This window comes from Didymosphaeria variabile (assembly GCF_027946475.1).
Source record: "Didymosphaeria variabile strain IMI 356815 chromosome Unknown scaffold_10, whole genome shotgun sequence".
NCBI classification, from domain to species: Eukaryota; Fungi; Ascomycota; class Dothideomycetes; order Pleosporales; family Didymosphaeriaceae; genus Didymosphaeria; species Didymosphaeria variabile.
In genome coordinates, this window is record NW_026611629.1 from 1,473,134 (window position 1) to 1,487,694 (window position 14,561).

General features: G+C 53.3%; 4 protein-coding genes across 4 annotated transcripts; 3 read left to right on the plus strand and 1 right to left on the minus strand.

The window, feature by feature from the left end:
* Positions 1 to 2,204: 2,204 nt before the first annotated feature.
* N0V89_012536 (uncharacterized protein) lies at positions 2,205 to 3,879 on the plus strand (the record flags this gene model as incomplete). Its single annotated transcript, XM_056221257.1, has 7 exons — positions 2,205 to 2,364; positions 2,420 to 2,447; positions 2,500 to 2,549; positions 2,604 to 2,980; positions 3,032 to 3,403; positions 3,456 to 3,737; positions 3,790 to 3,879. 7 exons carry the CDS (start codon positions 2,205 to 2,207, stop codon positions 3,877 to 3,879), a joined length of 1,359 nt encoding a protein of 452 aa, XP_056065244.1.
* A 1,031-nt stretch (positions 3,880 to 4,910) lies between these two features.
* FRP1_2 (ferric-chelate reductase Frp1) lies at positions 4,911 to 6,608 on the plus strand (the record flags this gene model as incomplete). The annotated part of the gene is made up of 1 exon (XM_056221258.1): positions 4,911 to 6,608. One exon carries the CDS (start codon positions 4,911 to 4,913, stop codon positions 6,606 to 6,608), a length of 1,698 nt encoding a protein of 565 aa, XP_056065245.1.
* A 2,952-nt stretch (positions 6,609 to 9,560) lies between these two features.
* Positions 9,561 to 9,968, plus strand: N0V89_012538 (uncharacterized protein; the record flags this gene model as incomplete). Its single annotated transcript, XM_056221259.1, has 2 exons — positions 9,561 to 9,822; positions 9,874 to 9,968. The coding sequence occupies 2 exons, from the start codon at positions 9,561 to 9,563 to the stop codon at positions 9,966 to 9,968; spliced, it is 357 nt and encodes a 118-aa protein (XP_056065246.1).
* Positions 9,969 to 11,330: 1,362 nt separating this feature from the next.
* On the minus strand, positions 11,331 to 13,804 carry N0V89_012539 (uncharacterized protein; the record flags this gene model as incomplete). Its single annotated transcript, XM_056221260.1, has 2 exons — positions 11,331 to 12,262; positions 12,310 to 13,804. 2 exons carry the CDS (start codon positions 13,802 to 13,804, stop codon positions 11,331 to 11,333), a joined length of 2,427 nt encoding a protein of 808 aa, XP_056065247.1.
* Positions 13,805 to 14,561: the final 757 nt, after the last annotated feature.

Sequence of the window (14,561 nt, forward strand, 5' to 3'; positions counted from 1 at the left end):
CCATACTGCACACGCGAAGCTTCATTTACCCGGGTTGGCAGCACGTCGCGTCTCATCGTGACGATCTCTGGAAGCCTCTAAGTGCGTCTTCAAGATGCCCCAAGGTTGATGGATCCAGCACTATTTCACTGCGACCTACATCATATTCAATGCTCTTCCATAATACCTGGGCAGGCGGCCTTCCTTTACAACAACAGTTCCAGAGTGACTTGTGGCACAGACGTTTGAGGCGACGCAGCGAAAAGTGTTGTTGAGTGCATTACCCGGAAGGCGCTATCTTGCATATAGTAGCAGTCCTTCCTATTGGCGAAAAATGCATGATCAACGTAACGCGGCTGACCTGTGTTTCATTCCAGATCTCCCAGAGCTCTTCAGTGCTTCGCCAGCCACTCGTCCAACCCAGTACCTAGGTTCCAGGTGTTGACCCAATCTACGTGATGAGGCTCCAAGCACTTGACTGCTGAGCCTCAGCAAAATCATGCTTGGACAACTTAGTGGCGCAAAGATGTACCTTTAGCCGTTCTCCACTTGCCCGCGGTCGCTGAAGAGGGCCTTGTGGGCACTTGGTACTTAACGCGCCATCACCCAGCTCTTGGTCGCTCCAGGAGCCACGTTCAGCCTCACGTAGCCTCAAGTCGCCTGACAACGAGCGAAAATCCGGCCAAGCAAAGAGCTATTAAAAAACCGACTGGGTTGCGACCCCGCATCGGTCTTCTGAGCAGGTTTCTCGAATACTCCCCAGATTATACGGTCGACTCGGATCTTGTGCTACGATGGATGCCTCCGACAGGCCAGTCAATTCTCGCCCATCCCGCCTTCAGCTCCCTACAAAGCGGAGCGCCGCTTGTGTTACTCGCCGTTAGTGGGCACCATCCCATGATCGTACGTGGGACGGCGATTCTCTCGGTAGCCTGACAGAAGCTTCCGGATTATTTGATGATCGTTATTAATGATCATCTGGGGACCAATACTGGTCGCCGCTCTACAGGCTGTTGCCGATGTTGAGACTGATGTGCAAGCACATGCATTTGTTAATCGAATCGATTGGACAACAACCAAGGAGATGCTCAGCTGGGGCTGCAATCGAGCATCCTACGAACAAGGGGCGTCGACGGCAGTATGGTGTGGAGAATCCCTGCGCAACCCCGCAAATGTGTGAGTGCCGAAGTACTAGCTCTTAAGCCTAAATCAACCCCAGCTTTGTCTTCATCAAACTCAGAGTGGTCACAGAAGTAGAGCCTCTCGTAGAATTTACGCATACCCAGGGTCCGGATTACCCTGTAGTAAAACGAATCGAAACACCAGCGGCCTGCTCCACAAGCTACCGGATGGCCAGACCTCTCTTATGGAAACCATCTCAGCATTACTCTACTGTATTTCGCCTGTTATACCTGCTGAGGATGTCTCTGTGCAAAACAGGGATTTCCATTCGCAGAACGCAAAAGAGGCGATGGAACACTCTGATGGCCTTGGCGCGATTATTCATCAGTTGCAATGGGCTTAGGTCTTTTGCGCATTGAGAGCGAGGTGTACACGGTTGACCAAAGAGCTACTATTGATTGAGCATCGCTATAGCTCAGTCCACTCCAGCCGTGTCAGAAGCCAACACAACCTCTCCAATCCCATAGGCGTGGCTTTGTGTTTCTCTGCTTACCCGGTTTTGGAGCCGATGCTTGCTCGCCCCTCGAAGCGGCCTCTCTGGAGCCTATCATAGCCTCCAGTACGCTGCAAGTAGTGCGCCTGAGGCTCCCTCCTTCACTTCAAGTTGATGACTTTCAATTTGCGCAGACGACCTGTGTTTATCACCATTCACACTCCGGAACGAACACGAAAACGTTCAAGCTCCATTGCTAGGCCCTGCTTTATCCACGATGTCACAGACGTTCCCTCCATCCCTGGCAATTCTTTTGCCTTCCGTTTCCATCTGGGAACAATTGTCTCGTTCCGATTAGCGACGTTGTCCAGATTAGAAACATTTTGGCAGAATCTACACTCACATTTCAGGTCTTGGTACATTGTTCTTTGATTCGATATGACCAATTGTTGTATGAATCTACTTCCCGTCGTTCCGCCATGGTGTTAGATTGTTTGTGCCCTTTCGGCGCAAATGCACGGCGATCGCCGCTGGGCCGCGTATAAAACGAAGAGGCTTTCCGAGTGTTCGAGGATACGCCACAGGCTTCATCGATTGCGCAAGACTCATCATGTATCGACTTCTTACTGCCGCGTCAACTCTTCTCGCTGTGGCTCAGGGCCAACTGGTGGGAACCCAGCAAACGGAGACTCACCCTGGAATGACATGGCAGCAATGCACGGCGAAGGGTAGCTGTACTACAAAGAATGGCAAGGTTGTCATTGACGCTAGTGAGTCGGCATGCGCGAGGTACAAATCAAAGCACATGCTGATCAATACATACAGACTGGCGTTGGCTTCACGCAAAGACCGGGTAGGACGGCCATACATGCACCTCGCTGCGTTCGAGACTGACCTTTCACTAGCTACGACAACTGCTACACTGGAAACGAATGGAATACGACGCTTTGCAAAGGTAAGTTGAACAGCAGAGCGAGGTAATGCAAACATGTGCTAAATATACCACTAGACAACAAGGCTTGTGCGTCGAATTGTGCTCTTGATGGCGCCGACTACAAGGCTACCTACGGCATCACTGCGAGCGGCAACTCGCTGCAATTGAAGTTCGTAACCAAGGGGTCCTACTCCACCAACATCGGCTCTCGTACCTATATGATGAAGGACGACACTACTTATGAGATGTTCAAGCTCTCTCCTGACCAGGAGTTCACATTCGACGTAGATCTCTCGAACCTCCCCTGCGGTCTCAACGGTGCCCTATACTTCGTGTCCATGGACTCTGACGGCGGTCTGAAGAAATACTCCACCAACAAGGCTGGTGCTAAGTATGGTACCGGGTACTGCGATGCGCAATGCCCGCGTGATCTCAAGTTCATCAATGGCGAGGTGTGTTCGTCCGGTGCCGGTGAAGCAAAGTTACGACTGACTCCTTGATAGGGCAATGTTGAGGGCTGGACCCCATCTACTAACGACGCCAATGCTGGTGTTGGTGGCCACGGCAGCTGCTGCGCGGAGATGGATATCTGGGAGGCCAATAGTGTTTCCACTGCCGTGACACCCCACTCCTGCAGCACGATCGAGCAGAGCCGATGCGATGGCGACACATGTGGTGGAACATACTCTTCCGATCGTTATGCAGGTGTATGCGACCCCGATGGTTGCGATTTCAACTCATACCGCATGGGCGTGAAGGATTTCTACGGAAAGGGCAAGACAGTGGACACCTCTAAGAAATTCACCGTGGTGACCCAGTTCGTCGGTTCGGGTGCGAGCATGGAGATCAAGCGGTTTTATGTGCAAGGTGGCACGGTAATCTCATGCCTTTTCCTCACAATAGTCAATGACTGACAGTATCCGCTAGGTGATTCCCAACTCGCAGTCCACGATTGCCGGTGTAGAAGGCAACTCTATCACGACGAAGTTCTGCGACCAGCAGAAGCAGGTCTTCGGCGACACATACACGTTTAAGGACAAGGGTGGAATGGCCAGTATGGCTTCAGCACTCTCGAAGGGCATGGTGCTAGTCATGTCGCTGTGGGACGACCACTACTCCAATATGCTGTGGCTCGACTCCACATACCCCACGGATAAGGACGCGGCGACGCCCGGCATTGGCCGTGGTGAGTGCGAAACCGGCTCTGGAGTAAGTACTGCCCTTGAGCTTGCGAGTTCGATTGCGTATTGACATTGTTTAGGTACCTGCCGATGTTGAGTCGAAGAACGCCGATGCGTCTGTCATCTACAGCAACATCAAGGTTGGCCCGATCAACTCGACATTTGGTTAGATGAAGACTGCTGTTCTTCAAAAGCTACCAAGCGAATCAAATGCGAAAGTAGGTCGCTACACGAGTGTCCTCGTCTCAAATTTTCTCAGCTCCTGTACATACTCGTTCAGACAGTTGCGCGCAGAATACACATATTGAGACTGTTTTATCAGAACGCATTATTACTTACATTTTCTTGTGTCCCGGCAAATGTTCCCCATTACAGCTCTCCCGGGTTGCTATTTTCGGTGTTGGTGCGGAGTGCGAGGATGTTGCCCGCAGCGAAACGCGCCTGAAACAAGGCCGTGGTTTCAACGCCGCCATCTATTTTTGAGCAGCAACCGCCCTCGTTACTCTTGCAACTCCAATTATCATGGATGATGTGAGATATGAGCACCATTTGAAGCATCGTGGGAGGGCGAATAGGCGCGTTGCGGAGTTGTTCTGGGTCGCGATCTGCGCGGCGGTTTTCGCGATATGGTTGCAGCGCACGGTCAAATGGGGGCGAAGACGGTATAGTAACCAAGCATTCGGAAAGAAAAGATGCTGACAACGTAATAGATACTATGCAAGTAATGCGCCTACGAAGCACAAACTTTCATTTGCCTGGCTCGGAAGAAGAGCTGCGCTTGTCAGAGGTATCTCTTTGATTCCACTGCCACTGGGTTATCTCTCTCTAGGGCGCATCTTTGCTTTGACAGTAAGTCATTTGGAAGCGCATTCGATGTTGCTATATGGCAAGCCCTGCGCGTCTTGCGCATTTCGATGTAATTATGCGATCAAGACATACTGACTTGTGCCCTCCTTGGTAGGCATATACGTCCTTAATTATCTCAATGCTCCTGAGCGTCGATGCGCCAACATTTACTTTCCACTTCACAGACGACGTTGCCTTCCGTGCAGCATGGACAACAGTATCTCAGATCCCACTCGTCTATCTTCTCTCTGCCAAACGTGGACCCCTGAACTATTTGACCTCCCTGAGTTACGAGCGCATCAACTGGCTGCACAAATGCGTAGGGCGCATGATCTTTGTCTCTGCAACGACTCATATGGCCATCATGTTATCCTCGATTCCTGTTTCCGAGCTAATACGCTCTCATGAGGATGGAATACAAGTTGTCAGATACGGCGTTGGGGCGTACGTCTTGCTGCTCTGGATTGCTGTTTCGAGTATTGTCGGCGTGAGAAAGAGATGGTATCGCTTCTTCTACGTTAATCACTGGGTTTCGACTGTCGTATTCCTAGGACTTGCCTTCAATCACGTCCCGAGTTACGCACGGCTGCCTATATACGCGTCCATTGCGCTTGTTGTAACAGATAAAACGCTGGTTGGCTTCGGCTATCTGTTGAACAATATGACAATTCGTCCGATCAGGACGGGATTCAAAAAATTCAGGAGGGGTTCGAGTAAGAGTAGGGAGTTGCAGGTTCTCGCTATGGGTCATCCGGTAAAGATGGTGGTGCCCATCGCTTCGGTAGGGATCGCCGCGAGTGCAGAGTCAACAACTGTGATCCGAATCAGCGATCTTCCATTCAAGTGGAAGCCCGGCCAGCATGTAAGGATGTGGCTTCCACGCTTGGGGTCGCTCGAAGTCCACCCTTTCACACCGGCGACGTGCTCCAACTTCTTGGACCAGCGCGCACCTGAAAGCCAAGATGCCGAAGAGCATGGTCTACTACCTACCGAGTCAACAGAACAGGTCAACGATATGATCCTGATGATCAAGGCGCACGATGGATTGACGAAAAGACTAGCCGACTACCGCGACGAGTGGCGATCTCTTCCCTGCCCGAACGCAAGTCAGCCGAGCTCTTCGCTTGTGGCCTTTCTCGATGGGCCGTATGGAAACACACCAGCTTGGGAAGAATACGAGAGCATTGTCATGCTTTCCACGTCCACCGGCATATCCTTCATGCTTTCAATACTCAACTACCTGGAGAACCTCTCGTTTGCGAACGACAGCCGGTTACAAACACGACATATACGCTTCGTTTGGGCGAACCGGCATATTGAGCCGGTCTTCGAGTCAACAGTCACCGAACTCTTGTGTAAGAACAGCTCCGCACTCCGCGACTCAGGCGTACTCGTCGAAGCGGACTTTTGCATCACCTGCTCGGACTCAAAGGAGCAACCGTCAAGTCCAGACATGAGCAGTATAGATCCATTTGCGCATCTACGTCACTCGAGAGGAAGGTCTCTCATCGGAAAGCCGCCTCTGCGGATAAGAAATCCAAACGATCCGAATGATTGGGAGGATTCGGACGACGAATCCACACATACATTCCAAAACAGTCCGTCTACAATTGACGATGAAGCAAGTCGTTCAAGCGAGGATACGTATGTCGAGGGACGGTCAGATGAGCAGCGGCCCTGTCTCGCTGACCTAGAGCTGGCCATCGATGAGGCTGAACCTTCTTACTGGAGCAGAATCAAAATACCGAGATGGACTAGAAAATCAGTGAAATTGGCAGAGACGTGTCAATGTGCGATGCTACGACACCAGGAACGGAAGTGCAAATGGAGGCAATCACCGCCGTTCATATTGAGACAGTACGGGACGAGACCGAACATTGAAGCTGTACTGTCTTCTGCTGTGCCAAGGACAAGCGTGGCGAAAACGATGGTCACAGTCTGTGGCAATAAAGTTGGCAATGACGCGAGGAAGGCGGTGTCGAGGATCAACATGGACTTTGCAAGGGAGAGGAGAGAATCTGGAGTGCATTTTTGGGCTGAGAGTATGTCATAGCTGTCTGGATACGCAACATTTCCTTGAGATACCCAATTCACATACCTTTTCTACTACGTTGATATCTTTAACTGTATATGAGATAACCCACATCTGGCCAAAGTTATGACTACTCTCACCTACACATAGTCTTGCAGGTAAACTCAACATGCGTGCTGTAATTTCAATGTGCCGACAAGATAATGAAACTTATTCAGTCTATCTCGGTTTGCCTCAGAGCACCTTCTACGCTTATGCCAGGCCATGAACTCTTGGGCTTAGCCCAGCAGGCTCTCATCAGACCCAGTAGATGTACGTGTAAGCAGGCCAAGGTGTTTATACCATTGACTATGAACAGTTCCAATGACTGGTATATGTTGGGGTGTGTCTACACAACATGTACGCCTCGCGCCTCAGTGTAATGAACTCGGCCCCACTGAGGTTTGAGTTTTCGAATGAGGCTGCATCGCCCTTATCAGCGCAGGAACCCGCGGTGAAGCACTCGTGGGCAATGAGCGGTTCCCGCAGCGCCCAATCTGGATTAGCGTGCTGTTGTTGTTATTTTGTCGCGCAATCACTGCCTCGACACCTTCTCTCCACCCACTCACTCTTGCTTTCAGCAGAGTCTTCAGCCGCGCTACAATGTGACGCCTCGTTTCTCTTAGACTCTCCTCTCTTTGGCCTCTCACTTGCCTCTACGTCTACCTCATCCGCTGCCTTTGTACCGACCGACATTTCACTGTCGCAGTGTTGTACGGCAGATCAACCACTTTTCGACCTGATTCTCTTGACTCTCAATCGCGGCTCCACTACTCAATGTGGCGGGCACAGCGCGTTGTTCGTCCTTGTGTACAGGTTCATGTAAGTCCTCCCTTACGAGCGTCGTGCGATTGCGACCGGCCAACGAGTGCGGGGCGTGGTTCCTCTGTACCGCCTTCCACTCTCCAGGCCCAGATCAAATTCCCAGCGGCATCCAGGAAAGACAGAGAAGCAGGCCCCTCTCCGGGTGATTCCGCCGAGGGTAGAGTAGGTATTGGGACTTGAATTTCCCCACCGCTTCGGCGGCGCCAGGGCAGCGGCGACTCCATGGGTTTGACCTTCTTCGGACAGGTGCCCTCCGCTCGGCCTGCATGCTTTTGTCTGTGGATGGTAACCGTATCGACGCCCGAGATAGTACCGAAGTGGCTGGCTAGCTGCCCAAGCAAATCCATCTTGCTGCCTACGGTCTTCTGAGCTCGTACATATCTCGTCTGACGACATTGGCTACCAAATTCAATCATAGTATGTACTGACACCCGACAGATTGGTTTGTTAGGCATGTAACTACCTGGTTCTTACAAAAGCCACCCTTTTTGTCACCATCGATCCACACAACTGGCCGACAGGAGCTGGATCAGGTCTCTCATACCTGTTTTCCCATCTCCTTTCGAAGGCCTAGAATAGACTACAACCGATCTGCAGAGCAAAGAGTAGCAAGCACACCGGGGGTAATTCTCCGGTAAGATACATCATGAGTCAAGCGAAAGCTCGTGTACAAGTATCGCGTATAAGGTAGAGTAGCGTGGTCTGGGTAGTGTCTGCGGACTTACATCCAATATTTTTGCGGGTGTAGGCTTGGCTCACATGCCTTGGCTTGCAAGCTTGATCTCTGTAGGACGGACGATGCAAAGGAAATGCCACATGGCTCCCTACCCTCGGAGATATACCAGTGTGGTTGCCTGCGCTCGAACATTCTTTCAATTATTTCCTTTTAGCTCAAGCATTGCTGAAAACGAGCTTCGCTAACACTTCATAGCCTTGAAAGATCATTCGTCGAGACGATCGAATGCATGATTAGACATGCCACCTCTCAACTCAAAAGCCGACTATTACGACCTCTACTCTCCAAGCTCCGACAGCCCGTGTACCACATCCGAACAGAGCCTGCAGGCCCACGATGATACTTGAACTTTCGGTGCGTATTTCCTTCATCCCCAACGACGCCGGCCATGATGACCTGGAGATCAAGTTCTTCATACTTCCTCTCCGTCACATGGCCAAGAATAGACCCGACATTTCGACCCCTCTCGAGGCAGAACCCAAGCCCCAAGGGTGATTCCTGGGACAAGCTGGGGTTATAGGTGTAGACGGCCCCTAGGATACGTCAGGGTAGTGGCGTATCCCCGCCCAGCGTTGGAGCCAGCGCTTGAGTCTGTCCAGAGGGCCCGGACGGCTGCTCTAATACTGAGTACTGGGATATCGACGACGCCAGATTGTCCCATCTAAGACTGTGCCCCTACCCGGGCCGCGTACTTCTACGTCTTGGGTGGTGTTCTGAGCTCGAACATTTTTTCCCTTTGCTTTTTGCGTTTCGTTTCTGTCGTTCTCCGTGACGATGGTTTCGATGGAATCCGAACGTGGCTTGCTGACACTTGATAGGGTCGATGCTTATATCAATCGCATACGACGCTTACCATCCCGCACGTCGTTCCCTCAAATCCGATAGGATTAGAACCTCGACGACTGAGACGCATTCCCGCCACGCACCCTGTTCATGCACGTACGGCTGCCATATTGCGACGGAGAACGCGATCACACAAATGTTGGCAGTATCTTGAAGGACAAATACACGTTGGGGACGGGTGATGATATGGTTGGGCTGGGATTTTGGGGAAGTTGTATGGGAGATTCAACCTGTACCAGTCGTCATTCGAGACTCGGTTCGTTGCTCGAATGACGGGTAAACTCTTGACCTTCTCTACCGTAGCTCATCAAAGAAGGTTTTGTTATTCCATGTTATCCCAATTTGAGCAACACAGCCTCCAAGCTTTCGTGCCGTGCTGTATTTGGACCACATCAGCTGTTGTTAACATGTTCCCCCGGCATATAATTTACCGGCGGCCCCATCTATCCCGCGCGTTCCTTCGGCCCCGCAGTCGTAAATCGCTAGTTCCACGGCTACCACTGCATCACTGGATCTACTGGATAAGCCCAATGCTCGGCGCCATCGTCCCCATCGGCCTCTACGAGTTCCTTAGACTCCTCGAATACGAGTCTGCGAACCCAGATCGAGATGCTGCCCAAGCGAGGATCAAGGACGAGTGGAAGGCAAATACAAAGAAGACGAGAGCGACACTATGGTTAGAGGAGAGCTGTAGTCGCGAGAGCAATGAAGGGGCGCTCAACGTGCTTGAGGAGACCCTTGATAGAGAAGGCAATGGGATGACTGGTGGGCTTGATGCTACAGCCTCTGGAGGTGCACTTCGACCCAGTCTATGTCAGAGACATATCACAAGACGGAGGATAGCCAGTCCGGCTATGGCGAGCGCGGAGGCATTCCAAGCATCGCACGGTGGAGGCATGGATCGGCAGTGCCTTAGGACAATCAGCGTAACCGTGTAGCATATCCTCGGTAGTTGAACCTTCCTTTGAAAGCCAAGCCATGCATTTGTAGCTTCACTGTCTGCTCATAGAGCTCAGCATGATGTCTGTATCTATCGATAGTCCAACCATCCACTTCATCCTCGTCAGCCTCATTCTCCACACCACATCCCTCTCCGACAACCAACCACCTTCGCACCCCATTCAGCTCTTCCACACCGCCTCAGCACATCACGCGACGCACCCTTCAATGCCCCCCGCATACGTCAACCACACGTCTCCCTCCCCTTCATTCCCCACCCCCATCTCAAGCACACCTGAAACCTAGCGCGCCCCCAAGCCTCACCAAGTGACACCAAGCCTCGCGTCTCTTCATGCCCCCACGCCTCTTTCATGCAAGGTCGAAACGGAACACAGCTCTGCTTGGTAGAACCACCGTAGACCTCGGGTCCTGCTTGCAGGGTCTAAAAAAGGGTCTGTGGCGGTGCTTCGGACTTGGGGAACACCTAGTACGTACCCACGCCGAGGACAGACAGGGGTGTGTGCCCCGATAGCATCGATAGCATCGGATCGGAATGCGCGTAAGAAGGAAGGAAGGAAGGCAGGGCCAAGGGAGCCACGAGGGCGTAATGTCCGTTTACGAAAATAGGTGCGGAGAAAGGGAGTGCTAGATCGATGGGAAAGGATGTGGTTGGACATGCGGTCCGCGAGGCTGTGCTGTACATTCCTCGACCACCTGTAAGAGGAAAAAAAGTCTACCTCGTCCCAGGAGCCAAGTGAGCCCGCCTACCGGACATTCCACCCCACTCCATAGTCAGTAAGAAAGAAAGCAGGGAAACCATCACGCGGTGGACACACGGAGATAATACAATATGTACGTTCTTGGCAATCGAGCGACCACTCGTGCCGGATACCATTTCCCTTTAGAAGTTAAGACTACACAGTAGCTCCTTGCGGTACTATACACTAGCAGAAAAGGAAAGTGATGTGATGTAGAGTAAAGAACAGGTATACGCTTTAAACAGGCCCCATGTGAATGAAAGGCAGAAACGCCGTGAACCATGCCGTGTAATTGCCAGCCGCGCGAAGTATTTGCGTCGCCGTAGAGAATACAGGTAATAAGACTTCATGCTCGTGTCGTCATCCGTCGTGTCCTACTCTTGCTGCTGCTGGCTGTCTTGCCGCCGATAACGATGTTGTAATGTATGTGATGTTGGTGTTGGAAGGAAGGCAGGCGTGTCGAGCTCACCGAGCTACGTCCGTCGCGTCGAAATGTCTCAGAATCTGGGTCTCCATCGACCTAGTATGCTCCCGTATTTTGCACAAAATCTCCAATATATCATCTTCTCCCCGCTCGTTTGGTTTCTCTCTTCTTTACAGTATCTACGAGCTCTTGCCCGCCTCGTACACTTTGCCCATGAACTCGTCAGGGCTTTCGCGCAACTTCTTGCTTCTCAGGACTTCTACAACGTCGCCAGCCTCTCCGCTCATGCAGCTGCCCTCGAGAGCGCCCATCAGCGCCACGGCAACACGAGCGGGGATTTTGTCGCCTTCGATAGTGTACACGTCCATAATACGGGCGGCATGCTCAATTGAAACACGGTCGCAGAAAAGCCCGCTGAACATCTCGAATAGATAATCGCGGGGCTCGACGCGGAGTTCTGCCAATCGATGCGCCATGCTCGGGCACTTCTTAGCCAGCGCCGAAAGGGTGGTATCATAAGCGGCTGTAATGGCGTTCTGATCTTGGATGAGGAACGAGAGCGGTAGAGCGCGGTTCATCAAGTTCGATAGCGCGATGAAGGAATCTGATGCGGAGAGGTTGAGCAGGAACAGAGCGGCCATGTGGTGAATACCGACGGTGGTGTCGACATCAGGACGGTACGAGCTGTAAGCGATGCAGATGTTGACAAGCTCCTGGTGAAGCGGCTGCTCCGGCGAGTCCTGCGTTTCGGGGGCGAACATCTTCAGATCCGCGAAGACGCTCTTCGTGCTCTCGACTATCCGAGCGTAGCGGCCTTCGAGAGCGGAGGAGCCGAGCTCTTGGACCTGCAGCTGGGCCTTCTCTAGAGCAACGTTGTAAGTAGCTTCCGAAACCTCGAGCTCGTTTCCAATGGCTTTCTTCCAGACTTCTCCGCGAAGCTTGGCCGGGACACCGTTCCACCACATCTTCCTGTGTGAGCCCTTGAGCTCGGCATTGGCCATTTCCTGCGCCCAGTTGGGAAGTAGTAAGCTGGACCAGTATTCGGCTTTGATGCGTTCGGCCTTCTCGCGGGCAATTGCCTCGTCCTCTTGACGTTTGGCTTCGAGGCGTTCTAATACCTGTCAGTGCGAGCTCTGTGAACTTCTAGGAGGTACTTACCAGCTTCCTCGATCCGCGCCAGCATCTTCTGGTATTCCTTCAGATGCTTCTTCTCCTCCTTCGGATCCTTGGGCGGCAGCCACGACGGGCGAGTGCGCGAGAGGTATTTCTCCTTCTCGATTGAAGGTTGGAACGGGTCGATCAGCGGGTCGCTCTTGCGGACAGGGGGCAGCGGAACCGCCTTTTTTTTCTTTGACTCGTGGTCGCCTACCGACGATGAGCGTGACAACGGCTGCTGACGCTTAACCTCCTGCTGATGCTCAATTTCGGTCTGGTACTCCTCCAGCGCCTCGGTGAGCTTCCGTGCATCTGCGTCGAGCGTGCCGTATGTCTCCTCCCATGTGTTTGTCGGCTGGCGGGTCAGCGCAGGAGGCTCGTTCTCCTTGCTCGGGTCGGGAGTCGGTGGCTGTGAGGGCACGCGGCGTTCTGAGAAAGCTGGGGAGGTCTTCATAGAGGATGCATCGCCGCGTTGTGAGACGGGGCGGCTTGCTGCAGGACTAGGCGAAGTCTGAGGTGGACTACCACATGAGGAAGGTGCAGGGGATCGCTCTTGTACAGGTCGAGGTGAGATGGGCACATTCCAAATGACTGCGTCCTCGGGAAGTTCGTCGTCTTCGTCGTCACACTCTGCTTCCCGCTCCTTGGCTGACTTGCGGGCAGCGTGCTGCCATGACTGTCTCCTAGTAGTCATTGAGGGAGAAACTTCCAGGTTTCGGGAGCTCTTTCTCGACAAGGTACGTTGGGAGGAAGAAGAGGACGGAAGCGGCTTGTTCGGGGAAGGCGAGCGCGAGCGGCGGACGGGGGCTTGAAGGTTGGTGATGTTGGCTAGCGAGGGAGCGGATGGTGACGAAAAACCCCTCCGGAGCTGCTTCCCAGGAGCATGGAGCTGCGACCCCGCACGAAGGTTGTGGCTCGTTTGGATCTTCATCGCCGCCGGGCGTGGCTTCGATCCCTTTGTAAGGTCGCGGAATGAGTGGGGTGCTGCATGCGGAATGCTGCGAGATCGTGAACCGTCGAAGAGGATGCGGTTGGGGGAATGAGGCACGGGGAAGTTTGCTGGTCCCGTGTCGTCGGCTAGATTGATGTCCTCAAAATGAGAGAGGTCGCTGGGACCCATGTCACTGAGGCCCTCGGAGTGGAAGCTGCTCGACTTGCTGCTCTTCGAGTTGGTGAGGTCGGGCGGGCTGCCCGGCGCGGCCAGCGGCATGGTGCTTGCACGCTGCAGAACTGCAGCCATGAGTGGTCTTGGGTCCTTCCTCCCGTTGTGGTCGTGGTGCTGAAGAGCAATGCGTCGAGAGGGGCCTAGGTATCGCGTGGGAGCTTGTTTGGCGCAGACGGTGCGCTGGGATGGGATCAGAGCAGAAACATAGTCGGACTCGGTGATGATGTAGAGGTTCTTGTCCGGGTGCGAATGAATATAGTGGACGTCGGGGTCGAACGGTGTGCCAGCGCCGAATGCGTGGTGTTGTTGCGCTGCAAAGAGCGCTGTAGGCATCTTGACGGTAGGCGTAATTTCGGGGAAGCAATTTGGCTAAGCCCCTGACAGGAGCGAGCGAGCAACCCCTGCAAGCCCCGTGGAGACAAAGCGTGGGTCAACCTCAACGGCAGAATTGGATGAATGGCAGGCGTTCGTGGAGTTCTTTGATTGTTAGGAGGGCAGGTGCGGGTGCTCGGTGAGGGGAGTCGCAAGTCTACATCATGGTTTGGCGCTTTACTCAGGCCGCAAGGGGCGCCCTCGGAGTTGACATGCTGCAAGCGTTTCCAGACGCCGGGAGCGTAGGAGACTGGGCGGTTGTGAAACCTGAGGGCTGGTGTGGCTGGAGCCTCCCGCCCACTTTGCGAACCGTTGACATCGGTTACATCACGAAAGCCTGCTCTATGGTAAAGTCGGTGGAAGGGCCAATGGCATGCTATCATATGGGGGTATCTATCGAAAATGCAGGTTTACTATTTACACCAACGCACGCCAGTGATCAGAGGCTGGAAAATCATGCTGCGCGCGGCCATCACGATTGCACTTGCACGCGCCTCAGGCCTCCGAGCCATCCGCTCATATGCAGGCCAAGCCAGCCGCGTCCTCGAGCATGGTCCTTTCCGCACTGTGCGGTCGGACTGCCGCCAGCACGCCTCGGAGGTGCGCCAAAAGCGCGCCGTGCTGCGTCTGTCTGCGCTGAAACACAGCACCGAAGGCCCTCGACGCCAGCCTACCCGTGGTACATCAGCAACGGCTCGACTGTGAGACGGCCGGGCAA